At 36.3% G+C, this 21,960-nt stretch overlaps 1 protein-coding gene across 1 annotated transcript; it reads left to right on the forward strand.

Moving 5' to 3' along the window:
- The first annotated feature begins 11,332 nt into the window (after positions 1-11,332).
- Positions 11,333-13,528, forward strand: MS3_00009426 (uncharacterized protein). Its single transcript, XM_051217793.1, has one exon. It carries the CDS (start codon positions 12,617-12,619, stop codon positions 13,214-13,216), a length of 600 nt encoding a protein of 199 aa, XP_051064216.1. The 5' UTR covers positions 11,333-12,616; the 3' UTR covers positions 13,217-13,528.
- The last annotated feature ends 8,432 nt before the right edge of the window (positions 13,529-21,960 follow it).

The raw sequence follows: 21,960 nt of genomic DNA on the forward strand, positions 1-21,960 counted from the left end.
GTACCGATCAGAAGTAGCAAAATGTCAATCGATGGTAGTCAGAGGTGACCCAAATGTTAAATGTATTTCATTGAGATCAGTGAATCGATTTCCTAAGAAAATAATGGTATCCATATATGTGAATGAGTATTTGTGTATTTCGTTCGGTAATCACATTTGATTGATCACTGGGTGGTGATCAATGTCATGCTTGTCTAGTCCTTATTAGTGCAGATCGAATGCTATCGATCATGTTGCAATGTGGCCACCAGTCTAGGTGACTCGACACTGCGGGCACTATGTATTGAGATTTTAGATGGTAAGTCAACAGGAAACCCTGGACCCGGGTTTTGTGCTACTTGGCACTCGTCAGCAAGGTGTACCTGTAATCTTGAGGGAACTGGTGCTCCCTGGCGGATTCGATCTCGTGTTAACTACCTCCAACCACCATCTAAAATTTCGTTCGGTAGTCTAATACAATTTCTCACTCAATCCTGTGTTCTTGCTAAAGTAGGCAGTTGGAGGGTGGGGGAAGAGGTTAGCTCGTGGCATACTGTGTACCGCTATCAGATTTCAGACACCACATACCACAACAATTCTGTGCAAATATTGTTTTAATGAATGCATAAACGTCAGTTATCTGGTTTCTAATCATTTATCCCATCAAATTTGTTGCAAACTTGTTTTAAAGATATCTTATTAAAGAGCTAATATGTACTGTAACATTAATAAATTATTTGTGTATTTTTTCTCCTACTTATAACAACAAGAATGAAAGATTACAAGATATAAGTAAGTGAATTATAGTGATTGAACAATGAAGTGTGTGATCATGATGAAGTCGATGGTGATGATGATGACGATGAGGAAGGTGGAGACGAAAATGACGATGCTGACGACAATGATGATGATGATGATGATGATGATGATGACGATGTTTTAAATAGTAAATTTTCATATATAATCACACCTAAAATAATAATGACTATCTCTATAGGTATTAAACATCCTAGAAACCATATTGAATAATAATTTAATGTAAATGTTTTCCTTTGAATTGATTTATCATTAGATTTATTCAATGATATTGTGATACATTTCTTTGATGGGCATTTTTGAATTTCTTGATTGGATCCAATACAACCAACATCTCCATGACATAAACGTAAACGTGAACGATAACGTTTTATACCACAATTTGGTAGACAATCACTCCATGAATTCCATTCTTAGAAATGAAATGATTAAAAACCATTTTAATGATACAATTCACAATATGATTAAGTAAATACTATTATACATACAATAGAGTCTTACCCTAACCGGTAAAATGAATTGAAATCAATAAAAGTTGTCTAACCTTCACTTAAATAGTAGTCGAAGAAAAGTCACCGGCGATTATATCACGTTGAAAGCATCGGTTTTCGTCCAAAGAAAAGTCATCAAATAAAGTGTTGTAAAAACCTGATAAGCCCTTCTTATAGAATAGATAGACTCTAACTACTAGTGGATATTGGGGATGCATGCTGTGTTCTATCTAAGATTTTGTTTACCTGGATAAACATGTATCCTAGTGTGGATTATCACAATGATAGAGAATGAAGCGTTTGTTGGTTTGAATACTTTGATAACTTGTATATGACAAACTAAGTTATCGTGAATTATCTTATTAAGTATATAATAGCATCATATGATGATATCGGAAACTTTCAGGAAATCAACTAGATTGAAGATAACTCTGTGCAAAATTGAAAAAACGCGGTGAACTGGACATACTGTAAAAATACTTACATCTAGGTCTTAATCCGTTGATTACAAATTGAGAGTATTTGGTATGATTTGATACGTAAAAGAACGATGTTTTGAACCTCAGCTGTTTTATTTAATTCTTGTAACTTTAACTACTAAGATAATATTATGATTATAACAAAAGTCAGTTAGGCTCGTTCACCACAGATACGTCGTGCCAACTGGATATACTTTAACATAATAGTGACACGCTTAGCATGGATAGCGAATAAGTTGGTATGTGCAAATAATCCAACCAAGTAAGCTTCACTAGCTTCCCGAAGAGCATACATAGTTGAGCTGTGGAATTGTAGATCGGTCTTGAAGTCTTGGGCGATTTCTCGAACCAAACGCTGGAATGGAAGTTTATGAATCAGAAGTTCGGTACTCTTCTGGTAACGACGAATTTCTCGGAGGGCGACGGTCCCAGGTCTGTACCTATGTGGCTTCTTCACACCCCCGGTAGCTGAAGCATTTTTGCGCGCAGCCTTGGTGGCCAGCTGCTTTCGAGGTGCCTTACTTCCGGTTGATTTGCCAGCGGTCAGTTCTTTATGAAAACACTAAACCTAGTAACAAGCTCTAACATTTATAACCTTAACTTATAACATTATCCGGACTCTTGACTAATAATCTTAACCATTTTTCGCGCATTGATCATGTCGAAACTGTTAATCTAGCTATAAATTACTATCTATTTGTCTAATAAATCACTCAAGATTGCTGTTATAATGTAAAACCGAAGAACATATTATCTCGTCATACAATTGTTGGGGTGATCCAGAAAACTTTTCTCAAAAGACAAGAAAGGCTCAGGAAACACTAAGAAGCATTTTAGCTAATCAGCATTCACTAAAATTTTAGCCAGAAACATCAAGAAAAGTCACATGTAAAGTTTTCGATTGGATGATTACTATACTGCAACTATGTTTAGTAGCATTCCGGAATCTTCGGGAAACCCAAGGACATCTAAAATACTATAAAATCCCTATATTTTCTGTACCAGAACAAACCTTTGGAGTGAAGTGTTTCTCGCATATTTTTCGTATTTTCTCTCGTGTTCAGGTTACTGTGTAGTTCTGGCTTGAGGGTTACGAGAATAGCTTAGGAACCGAATATAGCGTTCAATTATCAAGACTTAACAACAGTGAAGTCAACAAACTTCAGAGTTAGTACCACAAGAAATGATTCGAATCTTGTAAATCTCCATCTTTTGTTTTGTTCTAGTTAGTACAAATAAGATAAAACTATTAAATTCTATCATATCAGAATGATGTACAGTGGATGCGCACTTCTGAAGAGTCCCATACTAGAGAAGAAACGGTCATTCAATGCTTCTAGGTTTTCAGTAGTGGTTTAACATTGATCCAATTATGATCTCAATCGATCCCTAAAATCTTAAATTCCTTTAGTTAAGATTATTTAGAAATAAACAAGAGAATCAAATGATTAGAAGTTGCATACGAATCCTGTATGTTGTTGAACTGTAGATACCAACGAATATTTAACATACTTACTTATCTACTTACATACTCACTTACTTACTTGCTTATTTACTTGCCTACCTACTTACTTGCCTACTTAATTACATACTTATGCCTGTTACTCTCAATCGAGCATAGGCCAACGACCACCATTCTCCAACCCACTCTGTCCTGGGCCTCCCTTTCTAGTTCTATTCAATTGTTGTTCATTCTTCTTATGTATGTCTCCATTTCCCGGCATAATGTGTTCTTTGGTCTTCCTCTTTTCATTTGACCTTGAGGATTCCAAGTGACAACTTTCTTGTGACACAGTAGGGTGCTTTCCTCAATGTGTGTCCTATCCATTTCTAGAGCTTCTTGCTGATTCCCTCCTCCGCTGGAATCTGGTTTGTTCTCTCCCACAACAGGTTGTTGCTGATAGTATTTGGACAACGGATTCGAAATATTTTGCGAAGACCACTGTTAATAAGCACTTGTACCTTCTGAATGATGACTTTCGTAGTTCTCCAGGTTTCCGCCCCATACAGTAGAAGTGTCTTGACATTCGAATCGAAACTTGTGACTTCGGTGTTGGTTGATAGTTGTTTTGAGTTCCAGACGTTCTTCAATTGTAGAACTCCACCTGCCCCCCCTAGAGCTACTGCCGTTCCCAAGCCCGAATAAAGAAGGAGGGTTGCGCATTAGGTTAGCGATTTCATCCCGCAAAAAACTAACTTACTAAAAAAACGCTAACCAGAAAAAATAATTCAAACCAATATTTAATATACTTTGATCATATATGGGATTTCTTCTTCAATGGGATAATAGCCGACATGTTTCATTAATAATAGAAATTCGTATGACAGAAGTAGAATGCGCCATATGCTTAGAGTGAAAAGGTCGATCATTTTATGATAATCACAGCACATTTTATCAATTTGAGCTTGGAATTCTCTTTTTTATGTCAATTATCAACAATGTAAAACTGTTTGATATCAATCATACAACTCTTTATTTGATATAATGAGATGGTAAGACCTTTAAAACTAAGTTTTTCAGTCACTAAAACCCGAATATGTTATGCGTACTAGTCATCTTGACCGTTACGCCAAGGCAACATCTATCTACCACAATTGAATATGGATAATATTACTGTTTATCAATCCTGTAAATTCAACAGGTAACTTTTCTGTTATTTGTACTCATATAAGTAATTCACAATTTAAAATACGAGCTGATCTTAGCTAGAAAACTATTGGAAATCTGGAAACACTGGACGATCATTTCATTTTGAGAGTTTGAGAGTTATTAACAGTGTGTATCCATGATTCCGCATCAAAATGTAACTTCTAGAGTTCTAGTAAGAATCCGTAACTATTGGAGTTCAATTCGTGTTAGACATGAAACAGTTATTGAATTTAATGAACATATGAGGATCGCGCAGTATTATGAACTGACTGAAGTAAAACATTAACACCGTTAGATGATGACTCCATGGTCTTGAGGTTAAGCGTTCACGCACGAGATGAGAGGTTATGGAATCGACCCTTTCATAAAGGGTAATAGATGCACACTGCTGATAAGTCCCACACGAGGATGGAACAGCCGTTCAATAATTTTATGTTCTCATTGGTGATCTAGCTAAGATCAGTTTGTGATTTAATTTGAAAATCCAACAATCTTCACAAATCCCATAGACTAGCAATTGTATATCAAGAGGGTAAAAATAGGGAATACAAACGAATCAAAATGAATAAGAAGTTGTTGTAGTTTTTGATTGATTACTTACCACTCCATATACCTTCTTTTAATTCACAATAGAAACCAGTATAACCTGGTTGACATTGACATATTGGCACTTGATTATATATATGATTAGTATCATTAGTGGTAGTAATCTCATCGTTATATTGATCAATATAAGTTACAAGTCCTTTAGTTACATAAATACATTGTCCACCATTTAAACAGATATTTTGACCACATTTATAAACAGTTTCATTGTTGTTTACTTGTTCAGTTTGTTTCCAACAATTATCCATATCACTGTAATTTACATCTTTTTCATAACCAATATTACATTGACAATAATATTGTAAGCCTAATAATCAATACAAAAACGAGTATAATATATAGTAGATAATGATGAATCTTCTTATTGATGATTAGGACTGTAATTGATCAGTCTCTTATTGGCATACGTGCATTCTGTGAGGATTGCTTTGATATTGCTTTTATCAACAAACATGATAAGCAAAGATGGATGGTGGCTAGTAGTGAAATCCAGTTTAACGAGCGTTTCATCCTATTTCGAACTCGTCAACTGAATGTGCTAGCATTCCAAAGTTGATATTCACTCCGGGACTCGAACTCAGTATCGTTCGCTTTGAACGTCATTGCGTTATTCGCTCAACTACTTAGTCCTGATAACTATTTGCTTGTGCAATGGGGTGAAGCTTAAATTCGATTGGTGTTGTTTGCTTGAATCTTCCCATTGATGTTTAAGTCTACAATTGATCAGTCTCTTATTGGCATATGTTCATCCTGTGAGGATTGCCTCAATATAGCCTTAAGTGGCCTAGGATATATCTGATTCTAATTTGATTATGTGATTACCGTTATCGACTATGACATATCATCAGTCCTCGTATATAATTATCGAATTAAATCGAGTTAGTGAATAACAGAATTAAATAAGTCGAATACGAGAATGAAATGTTGAATGCGAATATTTCATACAATCGTTGATCTGAACAGACAATCGGGGAGATGGAACAAAGAAAGCGAAGAGGATTAGTGAAGGTATTTAACAAGATCTACACATATAAATTAATGAATACTGGCGAGACTATAATTTATGAACGAACCAATCAGGTGTATAAGGTAACAAGTGTTGGATTTTGACGTGAAATTCAGTTATCCATTTGGCTAAATAATGTTTTGGCATTTTAGCTGATGTCAGTTCGTGATGAAAACCATAAATCTAATTCCTAACCTTAACCATCAATTGTTAATCATAATTCTAATGTCTTAAAAATCTTGCCAGCATCTGTCGGGATCACCGGGTAAGTAATAGTGAGGTTAGATGCAGGGTATTAGGGAATGACGATGAGAAACCAGCTGATGAGATTGTAAATCTCCATCGACTGAGATGGTTGGGCCACCTATTACTTATACCTGAACACCGATTACCAAGACGCGCAATGCTGACTAGTGGTCTTAGCCATGTTGGTAGATGCAGACTACTTGGTTGAGGTCTGCGTGACTATCGTAACCAATGGTTGGAGACTTGGTGACATGGCTCAGAATCGATCACAATGGCGTAAGTGTATACACTCGCTGTCTTCCCTTAAATCATGAGATTAAAATTGCTTCATATCTTTCTTTCTACGAACTAATTCTTTCTTCCTGTACTATATCCTCATTGCAATCTTTCTTTTATATATTACTACCACTGAATTAACTACTTCTATGAATCCGGTGTCCATCTTGCTGTGCTAATGTGGTATGGCAATTTGGACTGATGCATATATGTGCCTGGTCCTACGTTGTAACTGACTGACTGACTGATTGACTGACACTGGTTAATAACCATCATTAAGTCCTAGTGAATAGATGAACACTCTGACGGTCACTTTTGCATCACTCAAAGATCATCCATGAATTATCAAGTTTAAAACTTGTATAAATGAATAAAACTATCCAACTAAATAGTTATTATTACATTTCCTTTTTTGTAAAATTACATTATTATATTATAAATTATTTATGTAAATGAAGTTAAACTATTTCAAATGTTTCAATGGTTAAAATCATGAATCAGTTGAGGCAAGATCACCACGGAAAAGCTGGACGGCCGTTTCGTCCCATCGTGGGACTCCTCAGCAGCGCGCATCCGTGACCCCGCCCCCTGCAAGATTCGAACCCAGGACCTACTGGTTTCGCGCGCGAGCACTTAACCACTAGACCACTGAACTGACCGGCATCCAACGGTGTTAATGTCTAACTTCAACTAATCCAGGTTTTCCATAGTGGTCTAGCTTCAACTGATTCATGATCTTAACCATTGAAATTACTATAATATCCACAAAATCCATCTGATATTTCATATGTATCATAATTGATATGATGGAAAGAAAAATCGGAATTCAATTAATTTATTCATTATGAGTTTTTGGTTCAGCATTACTTCTGTTTTTGATTCAATGTAATGATTATTCAGTGTAATATTCAGTTTTGCTTTCCCTTATGACTTTTTTATCCGGTATAACATCAGATATTCTTGTATTCAATGGACATCAACTATGCTCAGCATATGATTTATTATAACCCTAAGTATCTATTATCTATGTGATTTCATCCTAATGATTAATCTAAGTGTGTGTACAACCAAAAAATGAGTGTACTTTCTACTAGAGTCGTCGCCATTGTCGTCGTCATCGTTGTCGTCATCGTGTTTTGGGGGTTAACAAATCATCACTTATACCAGTCTTTGTGTTCTTACTTTTCGCGTCGTGAGAATTGCAATGGTTCCTCATTTTCACAAGTATAAATAATGATCATTTTCTGACACAACCAACAATTAGCAACAATCTAGATATAAAACAAGTAACATTCAAACACAAAACATATCAATATAATAACTAACCAGAAGAAGAAGAAGAAGAATGACATGTACCATAACCAAATGGAACACCACATAACCAATTACCAGTAGCAGATTTAAGATAATCCCTATGACTATCACCACCATCATCATTAAGTGATATTAATGGACGATCAATATCATGATCATAAACTAATTGATTATGTAATAGTACTTGTGATTTCATTAAAACATTCGATATAAGATGTTGACATGAATTAAATGGTATAGAACAATCAATACCAGTAAAATTTTTATAACATAAACAATATGGCCATAATGAGATATCAACATCAGAGATTAAGGTTAATTCATTATTATTATTATGATTATTAGCACTATTATTATTGTGATTAGATTGAATTAAACGTAAACGTTGATAACATTTTTTTGTACCATATTGACAAAATGGATACATTTCATGAGTACATTCAATAAACCATGTTGCCATGGATACATTTTTGTATTGATTTTTTATAATTTCTGGTATTAATAAACAACCAGTTAATGAATTGATAGTTTGCCAATGATATGCATTTGATTTACATTGACATCTTTTATAAATATATGGTAATAGTAATTTATTTCAAATGAAAAGATTACATTGAATATGATAAGAATAATAAAGTTTAAAGAATAAAATGAATTCATGATTTCTTATCCGGCTACAAATATACTTACTTACTTACTTAGTGTTCACGCGGCTTCCGAGAACTGCGACGGAGCCTTCAGAAGCTCTAAAAGGGCGAGACTATAATTTATGGATGACCTTTGAGTGACGCTAAACTGACCTTGAGAGTGTCCACTTAATAGGTAGAACAAAAATGACAGTTATAAACCTGTGTGGGGAATTATAATTATAGTTTACATTTGATGGTTAAGGTTAAAAATTGGATTGGATACCGAAATTCTAATTAACTAAATGCATGAGAAGATTTTGCGTTGAAATCTGAGACTTGTCATCTTATATCTGACTAGTTTGTTCGTAAATTATAATCTCACCCCTTAAAGAGCCGAAGAGTTCCATACAATCAGAACGTAATGAAGCTTTTTAGAATGTCAACGTTGGTATGCTACTATCGCTCAGTGGTATAAAATGCCTTTTGCGGATTGGCTGAATTTTAATGGTGATATAAAAAACGTTAAATATCTATAAATACCTATGATTTTCTGTACGTTTTGATTCCTACCCAACAAAAAATTTCTTCAGTCTTATTCTGTATTCCTATTCGCGACTTGGAGGGTTCTAGAGTTCGAGTGCTCAAGTTATACGCGGTATATTAAGAATCTAAAGATTTAGATATAACGCTTACGCCGGTTACCCCTTCGTCAGAGAGCATAGGCCGCTCATCAACCTTCTCCATCCAACTCTGTCCTGAACAATCCTTTCCAGATCCTTCCAGTTGTTATTAATGCTTTTCATATCTGCTTCTATTTCCCAATGTAATATGTTCATTAGCCTTCCTATTTTCCTCTTCCTTTCAGGATCACAAGTTAGGGCTTGTCTCGTGATTCAGTTTGGTGACTTCCACAATGTATGTCCTATCTTCTTCCAACATTATTTCCTAATTTCCTCATCAGCTGGAAGCTGATTTGTTTTATCCAACAGTAGGCTGTTGCTTATGATATCCGTTCAACGGACTTTGGGTATCTTGCGTTGACAACTATTTATAAATACTTGTACCTTCTTGGTAATAGTTGTAGTGGTTCTCCAAGTTTCAGCTCTGTACAGTAGAACAATCCTGACATTCATATTGAGAATTTTAACCTTGATGTTGATTGACAGTTGTTTTGCGTTCCATATGTTCTTCAATTGTAGGATAGCAGTTCTTTGCTTTGACTGCAAACATGTTGAGATGTCTTTAATTCACAAGTTATACATATTGATCTTAACTATGTTTATTCACACACCTTGTATCCCTATTCTTCCCATTATCATGATTTTGGCTACTGTTCGAACATTTATCTTAACTTCACAACGTAAAGTATCCTAAACATTTGTTAATAATTATGTTTAATATCAGAAGGGGTTTTGTGGAGATTGTAGTAATTTCAATAGTTGATATCATGAGTCAATTGAAGATAGACCACCATGGAAAACCTGGAAGCACTGGACGGCCGTTTCGCCCTACTGTGGGACTCCTCAGCAGTAAGCATCCAGGACTCCGCCTCGGGAAACTCGAACCCAGGACTTATTGGTCTCGCACGTGAACGCTTAATCTCTAGACCGTTGAGCCGATATCCAATGGTGTTAATGTCCAACTTCAACTAATCCACGAAGTTGAGCGACGGCCGTTTCGTCCAGAGCTTCCAAGTTTTCCATGGTGGTCTAGTTTCAGTCGACTCATGATTTCAATCTGTGAAATTTCTAAAATCTACACAAATCTTTTCTGATAATAATCATCTGCTCACTAGTGACTGACTTCAAGAGACACAACTGGAGTTCTAGTGAAAAGCCATTACCAGTGGAATTCAATCAGGTCTGTTGTGAAATATCAGCTCACTGAAGACAATGGTATACGGCGGCGCAACTTCGTGGATTGGTTGAAGTTAGACATTAACACCATTGGATGCCGGCCGGCTCAGTGGTCTAGTTGGTTAAGCGCTTGGCGCGCGACTGATAGGTTCTGTGTTCGAATCTCGCGGGGTGAGGGATCGTGGAAGCGCACTGCTGAGGTGTCCCATGCTAGGACGAAACGGATTTTCAGTGCTTCCAGATCTTCCATGGTGGTCTAGCTTTAATTGACTCATGATTTCAATTTGTTTAAATTTATCAAGAGATCTAGTTATAGGAAAAGGATTAAACATAAACATTTTAAATGAAATAGATTTTGATTCATGCTACTACATAGTCTGAATAAATTTTATTGGACAGTTTATTCCATCAATTGGCCAATCAACGTAAAGTATCACTATGCTAGTTTTTGATTGGTTAAAGATGTAAATGTAGTTGTTTTTATAGTTGAGGTCATGATTCAATTAAAGTTAGACCACCAATGGGATGTCTGGAAGCACTAGGCAGCTGTCTCATCTTTGTAATTATACTGTTTCTCTTCTTTCTTCTTTTCAAAGGAAAGAATGGTAATTTGTGGTATCAGGACGGGTATTGTCGTCTGATGTTTCTGTGAAGTGATGAGATTTACAGTAATCGAGTATGTTTACATGACAGCTGTCTAGCAATATATTACGATCTTTAACTGAATGTCAATATCTTTCACTGGTTGGTTCGATGTTCATTGACCGTTGAACATACAATTACATTAGTTGGTTAATCAATATATCATAATCATAAAATATCCTAGATGTGTTTAACTTGTAGTGACTCACATTCATCACGAGAACACGACTGGTTAAATAAAAACAATTATTATTATAACCAACTGTACCAGTGTTTGTTTTAACGTGCTTTTGTTTGACTGTGCTAATGACAGCTATTTTGTGCTTCCATTCTTATACTTACACTTTGATTGTAACTTCGCGCGAATTCGGTTACGTTCTGTAACCAAGCTTGTATCCTGGCACGATCTCGGTATCCTTTCGATGCCACGAGATCGCCAGCAAATAAACCTCGACTTGGTCCATTAACTGCCTTCTGATATTTGGCTTCTCGGGGATTTTATGGAGTCATTTGGAACGAGCTTCTTACGCCTTCTGATCTATTTGGCACGTGTTTCTTGGTAGCGGTGTTCATAGTTAACCTCAACTCGACGCCACGCTACAATTGGTGACCCGTATTTTGGAACACGCCTCTGCTTCTGGTCAAATCTTCCAAAGAAGCCAATTCGGTGAGTCTATGATTTATCTATCCACGTCTGTCGTATATTTTCATATTTAATATATAATATACTCGACATGACGGATAACGATAAGAATAGTATTAATATAATAGACTCCCATTTATGTGTACCGAACTCTTGTTACTTTTTATTCGCGTGACGATGAATTCCACGCTTTATTCGAGAAATTTTCCCCTATTAACTATTCTCCTCGCTGACCCGGCTGTTTGGTACGGAATGCATTCGCATACGCATTAACGTCTACCTCCCAGTATCAAATGGTTAAGTTGAACGGTTTCATTGCCAACTTAAAAGTGCTCTACGAGCACACGAGAACGACAACTGGTACGAAACCTTATCGCTCGTCCTCTTAGGTATTCGAACGAGCTTGAAGGCAGATATACAATGTCCCGCCGCTGAAATGGTATACGGCACGACATTGCGTCTGCCCGGAGAATTCTTCACACCACGGAGCAGACCTAATTTCGGTAAATCAGACAACGTCCGTCGACTGTCTGCATTTATGTGAACGCTGTCTCCGGTGTCAACTCGAATACAACATCGACAGGTCGCTCTCCCTCGAGAGCTATCTACCTGTTCACATGTTTTTGTACGAGTAGATTCGGTACGCAAACCTTGGCAACAACTTTACGAAGGCCCTTTTCACGTGATCGCTCGTCACGAAAAGACCTTCAAGGTTGATCGATATGGACGCGTTGAGATCGTCAGCATTGATCGTCTCAAACCAGCACACGTCGATGACAGTGCCCTATCTGATAACCTGAGATTCAATGCTAGACCAAGCAAACCTACTAGCGGGATCCTCAAACCATCTTCAGGTCCCACGCTAGATACACCTGAGACCTCACTCTCACGTCCCAGTCAACAGCACGCGTCATCTGCACCGTCTACGGACGAGACGACAGTCTCACGTCCAGATCAGCAGACCACGCCGCCCTTGACTTCGGATGAGATTGCAGGCTCACGCGATGCGAACGAGACTGCCGTCTCACGTTCCGGTCGCCGAGTATGGTTACCCGTACGCTTCCTCGACTAGTCGCACAGTCGACAACCGATACGGCGTAGGAATATTCCTATGCTACTTGCATGCTACACTCTTCTCTTTTTTGATTTTCTTTTTGTTTCCTGAGCCCACGCCTTCGACCATCTCCGTTTGGTTCCGTCGACTTCAGTCAACTTTGGCGAAAGCTGGCCTGATCACCCACGCTCTTGTCAACGTACTCAGTCGATATATTGGTTTCGAATGTTTGGCATACGCTTGGTCTCGAACTTGGTCGTTACGGTCGCTTCTGGTCTTTTGGCTCAACGTGGTTTCGTCCTACGTCTGCAGCGTTTCTGGTCCGGACCCCTACGAACGCCATCTTCAGATTCTGGACACAAACCACTCTGGTAGCATGCCGACTCAAGCAACAAATACAGCACATCGCTCCTGGTACTGTTCTCCGAAAACGACCTTCGTTGGCAACTCGACGATCAACGATCGCTTTCCTGTTCGCCAATTCTTCCGTCCTACAATCGCTCGTCAGCCGATCAGTCCCACGATTTAAACCGCTACTTATCGAAAGTGTAAACCCTTTCTAGCGGGGGGCTCCTGTAGTGACTCACATTCATCACGAGAACACGACTGGTTAAATAAAAACAATTATTATTATAACCAACTGTACCAGTGTTTGTTTTAACGTGCTTTTGTTTGACTGTGCTAATGACAGCTATTTTGTGCTTCCATTCTTATACTTACACTTTGATTGTAACTTCGCGCGAATTCGGTTACGTTCTGTAACCAAGCTTGTATCCTGGCACGATCTCGGTATCCTTTCGATGCCACGAGATCGCCAGCAAATAAACCTCGACTTGGTCCATTAACTGCCTTCTGATATTTGGCTTCTCGGGGATTTTATGGAGTCATTTGGAACGAGCTTCTTACGCCTTCTGATCTATTTGGCACGTGTTTCTTGGTAGCGGTGTTCATAGTTAACCTCAACTCGACGCCACGCTACAAACTTATGAGGTTTGATAGAATTAAGTTTAACAAGATGAAACGTGGTCATTTGTCTAAGTAGGTTGTTGTCACGAGACACATTGTTTGATATAGTCGGAAGCAATCGACATAAAGTATTGAGCATAGATTTCATGCTAGTAATCACTCATCAGTAAAATGTTTCTGCAATCTCTCTATGACTGAACCAACATGCTCTGTCAAATAATCAAGAATTCAGACACTTTTTCTGAAAGTTAAGCTTACAACTTTGTTGAATTAAAGCAGCATAGTGTTTGTTCTCAGTTATAACCTTGGTATAGCACAAATCTAGATTCTCTATGGTACTTTGCTATAAGTTAACGACATCTTGTTGGTCTATAGTATAAACTCACCAAATATCTCCTAGTGTACTAGTCTTCGGTACGTTTGAATAGTTTATCAGGAAAAGGCAATAATCTTTTCATAAAGTTACTATGTGGTGTAAACTATCTTGAAATATAACAATCCTCACAAAATCCTCATCTTGATAGTATTTATGTACTAACTAATGACTGGTTGCTTCGGAAAAAATTCTAGACGTTTTAGTGGGAAGCCATGAATGGTAGAATTTAATTGTATAAGCAGTGAGATAAACATGAACAACGACATTGAATGGTGAAAATCGATCGTATACAGGGATGTAAACCAATGGATCTCAACTCAATAATCTGAAGACAATATGCTTCCTAGGAAAATCTGAAAGACCTAAGTTAAATAATTAGCAGGATTGTTGGTACATAATCATTGAAAGTTGTATGTAAGACTTGAATAATTGTTCAATACTTCATATTCTCATATTGATAATCTTTGAAACTTACGAGAACTCATTTACATAGACACCATTTCCATGCACTAAACATGAACCAGATATTGTATGAAGTAATTGTGAACAAACATCAAATGGATTAACAATATGAATTGATTTAAAAGTTAAATTGATAATTTGTTGAATAAAATCATTTTTTATTATATCTACACGTGGACGACAAATTTTAGGACATATTCCATCAATATCATTTTTAGGTTTTGGTCCTAAATTTGTACATATAACCCAATTATACATCCATAGAACATATTCATAATTTGGTATATAATCTTTACAGTCTAAAAATAAATGATATATAAGAAAAAAGACAAAACAGAAATCAAGTTGACAAATTCCAGAACCGTTAAAAAATACATATTGAAATTACTTATATTACCCTAAAATTAGGTTTCATTTATGTTTATAAAATGGAAATGATCATCTAATAACCTCACAGAATCTTCTTCTTAATCATATTCTGATTCGTCGAATAGGTTGACCTTAAGTGAACCAATCAGGAGTAACGAAACTATTAGGTTGATTGTAGGGATACAAACATAAAAACATGAGGTATATTGAGGTGTTATGGAGAGACTCTAATTTATGGACGAGCCAATCAGAAGCGGCTTAGAGATTTCAAGGTTACGGCTCCAACTTCAGTGCTTAATACTAACGTACGATTGGTTCACAGGGAATTTTGTACAAAATGTGATAATTGAGTGGCTATAACAAATAAAACGGCGAAACTATAATTTATGGACGAATCAATCAGGTATAAGATAATAAATCTCGGATTTTAACACGAAAGCCTTTCATGCACTTTGCTAAATAGACTTCTGGCATTATAGCTGATATCAGTTCGTGATGAAAACTCCATATAGAATTCCTAACTACGGCAAATTACGACAATTATTGCGAACTGGATAATAAAAGCACCCGTAACACTGGCTGCAGCCAGGCGCTACAATATATACGGATGATTGGAGAGCGTACTCCATAGGCTTGGTTATGTGCATCATGTCGTTATCCACAAATGGCATTTTGTGTACTCAACAGTCGGAGTGCACATAAACAATATTGAAGCTATGTGGTCGAGGCTGAAAGAGTTCTTGAGACTTTATCATGGCTCCAGATGCCGAATATTCTGTAGCCGTATGGATGATTTGCTCTACTGCATCCATTAGGATTTTAGAACCTCTGAACCTCTTTCTAACCTTGACAAGTTTTTGAACCACATATAAGAAGTGTATCCACTTTATTTCCTTGGATTTGTATAACATCTTTTTACTCTATACTGACTGTTTGATGATTGGCTAATGTTTCTCAAGGTTACTTAAGATTCATTCAAAGGTCGTGAATAAATTAGAGTCTCATCGGTGTTATATTAAAACTATTAGGATTATAATAGTGACTTGAGTATGAAATGAAGTCTCCAGTAAAAATTCTGCTCTTGTATTTAGGATTCACTCATTAAATGAATAAAAATGCTTGATATTGCACAAATATTGAACATTGAGAAGCAGATGAACGAAACGACCACAGATATGTACCCTATTCCCGTTTGGCTCTATCTGGGAGAATGTTAAATCTAGTTAAATAAGTCAATCAAATATCAAGAAGTTAATTCCTTTGTACTGGTTATTTGAATCTTCCTATGGATGTTTAGAGCTGAAATTAGTCTCTCTTTCCGCATTTGTGGGTCCTTTGAGGATTGCTTAAATATAGCCATTAGTTTATAAGCATTTCATGTGACAAGTCTCAAATAAAATGGAACTCAAGTCCTGTATTCCACTTCTGGCTGTCATCTAACTCTGCTTAAAATCGAACGATTAACCCAAAGCATACAGATGGACAAATAAGAATAGGATTTGGAATTAGTGTTAAGAGTTAGGACTAGATGTTACGGCTAATGTTTCCATCATGAAATAATACTGGCAATAATATGGAGATCATTAGATCATATTCTTATTCGAATTCCCAGTACAAGAAATCATTCATTTATCATCCTTATCTCCTGACTAGCAAAAACGTTTAAGAAGTCAAGGTTTCAGTTATTTACTCAAGGTTTTCCCATCAATCATGCTTAAGTCGGGTTACATGACTTTGACACCGAACAACTCTCAAATATGATTAGTCTTACGAAAAAATATTTATTTCCTCTAGTCGTTTATTAAATACAGATTAATACAGTTTCAGGGTAAATTATGGTTACACGTTAGATATTTTACAGTAGGTTATGTTAGACAATGTTAATCATGATTAGTAGCCTTATTTGTTCTCAACACTTATTGATGATAATTACACATTTCTACTTTAATCATACTAACTGAACTTTGTAGTTGGTTACCACACAATTATGGATTGTTTATTAGAGACAAGGAGAATGGATCAATTTGCCAATTCATTGTTTCAGTATTACATCAATTCTTTCAGAGAATATGGGGATAGTTTTCAGGAAAGTAGCTTAAAAGGTGTTATATCTTAAAGGGCCGCCGATTATAGGACAATGACTTATCGATCGGACCAAGGGATTCAGAATCTCGATAGGCTATTCTGGTCCGTTGCACCCGACTCAGCTAATGCGATCAAGAAGTCTGGGTGAGGCGTAGAAAGTGTATTCTACAGGCAACCAGCAGATACCAAGTCAGGTCAAGCACACAAGCCAAGCGTATTTATACAAATATTTATAATCGATATAGTCATAGTAAAATGTTTTTAAACATTATTCAATAAGTTCATCAATCGACAGGCATTCAAATATTTAATCGATAAGTTCATCGATAAGATGAAATTACAAAATATGAGTTTTGGGGATCTATCGTCCCCAACAAAAAGCTCGTTATGTTTGTGGTTTAATACTAATATTCTGTTGTCCTTATCCAAGACAGAGTTGGTTGGAGAACGCTGGTGGGTGGCTTATGCTCCTCTATGAGGAGTAACACGCGTATGTAAGTTAGTTCTATTATCCTTATATAGTATGGTAATGTGAGTAAACATTTGAATTATGAACACACAAATATCTGATGTATTAATGACAGGATAAATCATCATTGAAAATAGTGTATCTTATGCCATTAGTACCTCATTAGCCAGATTACATTTATAGTAACCAAATCTTTGTTTGGCATTAATGTCTATGGTCTGGTGTATGATGAAATTTCAGCATGCATACAGAAGGTTCTATTGGCTTTTGCCAACTTGCGTCATTTATGGTGTAAGCGAGATATCCATCTACCAAACAAAAGACGGGTTTACTGCACAGCAGTTCGTTCCATCCTACTTTATAGCTGTAAAACATGGCCGGTAAGGACATTCGTAGGTCACTAGTATTCGATCACAGGTGTCTTCAATGCATTGCTCGTATATCCTAGGACCACCGAGTAAGTAATTCAGTTGTTAGGAAACGGGTACTAGGTAAGGATGGCAAATGAATTGATGAAGTAGTAAAACTTCATCAGCTGAGATGGCTGGGACATATGTTGCGAATGCCTCAACGTGCGATGTTTTATGGTGTAGGAGTAGGTTGGAAGAAAGCTAGGGGCAGACAGACCAAAACATGACAGAAATCCATGAAGTCACTGACAAGTGAACTGAGTCATGATGGTAGGTGTAGACTACCTGGTTGGGGAGCATTGCTTACTGCCTATGTATATATTCATTCTGTTAGCCTTACTAGTAGTCGCTTAATTGATTCGATGATTCATTCATTACCCTATTTATATGTATATGTACATTTTAATCCTGTTCATAGATTCACTGACTGGCTCATTCGACTCGCACATTCACTCACTTTCCCGCTAGCTTTTCGGCACTACTCTTTCATGCTTGTTTAACGTGGTTGTAAATTTGGGTTATCTATGTGTAGTACAATATTAAAACTAATCAACAATTCGTATCCGTCTTCTAATTGATACACCATTGAGGTTTTATCTAATGACGGTTATCAGGACGAACTGTATACGAAGTTTACGGATTCTATTGAATGCCGACCATCACAAAGTATTTCATCTATATCTAACCTTATATGATTACAGATGAGAGAAAATTACATCATTTATACCCACAACTAAACAAATAACCTATCCAAAGTTGTACTTGTTAACTTACTTTTTCCACATTGTACTTTAATAGATTTAAATATTCTATAAATATCAATAAATAAAGGAAGAAACATTCTTGGTTGAAGTCGTTCACCTAAAATAACATTCGTTATTCTATTCTTCTGATCGTCTGCATCATCCTCATCCTCATCATCATGTGTATACACCATTGTATTTGTCATTTTCTCAGTATTCATTTGAATATTATCATAATTGTTCATCATTGAAGGTTTAATATTCATAGAATTCATCATGTTATCATTATTACTACTACTTATACTACTCTTATCATTGTTATCAGTAATATCATCATATGTAAATGTTTCATTAGCAAATTTTGATAATAAATTAGAATATAAATCAAATAATGTGAAATTTTCCGTTAAAATATATTTTCTTGTTAAATTATGAGTTGATTCCTTGTGATAGAAAGAAGAAGAAGAAGAAGAAGGATAAGTGAAATGAGATGTGTAGCTAGAGTTTTGTTCTTTGAGTTGGATGATTTGATCGTGGAGCTTTCATTGTTCTTCTGAATAACATGATCAGTACAAACTTCAAGTAGAAGTGAAGTGTTCGAATTTCTCCACACATGTGGTTCTCAGCTTGTCTTGTAGATCTCGATGTTGACTGTGGTTGTTGTTGACCTTAAATCTGTCATTGTTTATTTCTTTGTTTTGGTTGTATCTCCAATTGGTTTGATTCTTGGTTTCTATATTTGTCCTTAATTTTCTTGATTGATTGGTAAATTGGAATGATTTTAATCAACATCAAGGTGTATAGGACAAGTTGTGAACCATATGTGTAGAGAAATTCGAACACTTCACTTCTATCTGAAGGACGATGAAAGCTACTGGACCAAACCATCCAGATCAGAGGACAAACCTCCATCATTAAGATGCAGTATACATGTGTTGGTAAATCATAATATATGATCTGGCATGAATACGCATTGATCTAGGAAAACAGACAAGATCTAAAATTAACAGATCAAATCAATAAAACGGGTGATTTTCAATTATATTTATCATTATACGTCTACTACTCTTACTCAACTTGACTTTGATGAGATCTGTCATAACTTGATTACTCCTACTGAACAGTGAATACCGTAATCCAGTCATACGTCAGCCATAATCAACATATAGCTTATCGCATTTGTAACCAACTCGATGTTTCTAACTACTTGTTGTGATAATCATGCAGACTTCAACCAAGTAGTTTGCACATAACCACATGGTTAAGAACAACAGTGAGTAATTTCACGGAATTAGGTGGCGTCTTGCTTTGCTATACACTAGGTTTCTGTCAAATTACCTCAACAACAGATAACTATAGCCTTCGAGGCAGTCGTTGGATCAATTTACGTAATACATATCGTAACCGCTTCAGTCAACAAGCATTCAATATCTTATTCAACAGATTTACCATCTTTATCTGATACCCTGATTTTAATTTGGACATTTTTCACTTGATTGTCTCAATATACTTGAGAAATACTACAACCGAATCAATGATCAAATACTATCAATCTATGAATATCTTCCAATCCATATTTCACAGTCATAAACGGATAAATCGTCTACACCGTTTATGATGTAAGTTGTCGAAAGCCAACTAAAATTTTCAAGACGAAATTATACAATTGTCGATTACTCCTAGGTTTACATTGTTTATTTTAACTAACAGTGTAAGTGTTTTCCTACATTGAGACTGAATAACAAATTACTAACTTTGGGATATGTAATTCACTTGGTATTGTTTACTTGCACATCCAGCTGATGAGTCCTAAACAGAACGAAACACGCGTCCTGGATTCCACTACTAGCCACTAGCCATCTTTACTTATAAAGCTTGTGAATTAAGGCTATATCGAGACAATCCTCACAGGATGCACATATGCCAACAAGAGACTGATTAATTGAAGTCCTAAAAAACAGTGGATAGGTACAAGTAAACAACATCAAGTCTATTAAACTTCACCCTATTGCACAAGCAAGTGGCTATCAGGACTATGTAGCCAAGTGAATAACGCGTTGGCGTTTGAAGTGAACAATACTGAGTTCGAGTCCTAGAGTCAATATTAACTCTGTGATGCAAATACATTGAGCTGAGGAGTTCCAAATGGGATGAAACACGAGACCTGGATTTCACTGCTTGCCACCATTATCCATCTTTGCTTATTGAGACTTGTAATTTATTTAATCGAATTCAGTATATATCGAAAATGAAAATTAGTTAAATGAAACAAACAGTTGTACACTACTTCGTAAGTTTAAATTCAACTCCTAATTAACATCAATTCATAACTTTTTTTAAAAAATCTCAATTCATTTGATAGAATAAATAAGGTCCTGGGTTCGAGTCCCTTTGATGCAGGATCTTGGATACACATTGTTGAAGAGTTCAATACTAGGACAAAACAATCATCTATTGATAATCTAGCTTTAATCAGTTAATAAATTCAACTCGAAATGCGTACTTACTTACGCCTATTACTCCCAATGGAGCATAAGCCGCCCACCAACATTCTCCAACCCACTCTGTCCTAACCTTCCTTTCTTTTGATGATAAATATTTCATTTTCTATAAATGTAATATAAAATTAACTTCGCCTGGAGCCCCTCTGAGGCTAATGCCGGTCCCAAGCCCGGATAAAGGACGAGGGTTAGATATGAAGTTAGCGGCCCCATCCCGTAGAATACTAACTCGCTGGAAAAAAAACTCTAACCAGAAAAAATAATTCAGACCATTTAAACTCTGCCCTAGGAGTTAGGTTTTCATTTAGGAGGATTATGACGTCTCATGATGAAAGCCCAGTTCTTTCGGAATTCACGAAGTTGATGCTCCTTCTAACAATCAGAGCAACTATTAATTTCGGTAAATGGAATGCTGGTACAATGTCGGCGACCAGGAGAGTTTTTCGAATTGCTCCAGAAATGAAGAGATAAAACCTGGAGGTGCTTAGAATCAATGAAACACATTGTACTCAGGTTGGACAACAACGACTAGTTTTATGGGAGCTTCTTTTTAGACTCCAGTCATAAATTAACAAGATCCTGGGTTCAAATCCCTTTGATGAGAGATCATAGATACACACTACTGAAGAATCCTATACTAGGACAAGACAGCCGCCCAGTACTTCTAGGTTTTCTAAAAGTTATGATACATCATGATGAAAGTTGAGTTCTTTCAGAAGTCATAAAGTTGATGCCTTTTTTTTAATCACCATAGCAACTATCCATTTAGGTAATTACTTACTTTAATAATCAATATATCATTTTTTATAAATTTCATATTAATTCTAGATGATAATGATGGATAAAATGGATTAGGGAAACCATATTGTGAAAAATAATGATATGGTTTAGA

The sequence above is a fragment of the Schistosoma haematobium genome, chromosome 7 (assembly GCF_000699445.3).
Source record: "Schistosoma haematobium chromosome 7, whole genome shotgun sequence".
Classification (NCBI taxonomy): Eukaryota; Metazoa; Platyhelminthes; class Trematoda; order Strigeidida; family Schistosomatidae; genus Schistosoma; species Schistosoma haematobium.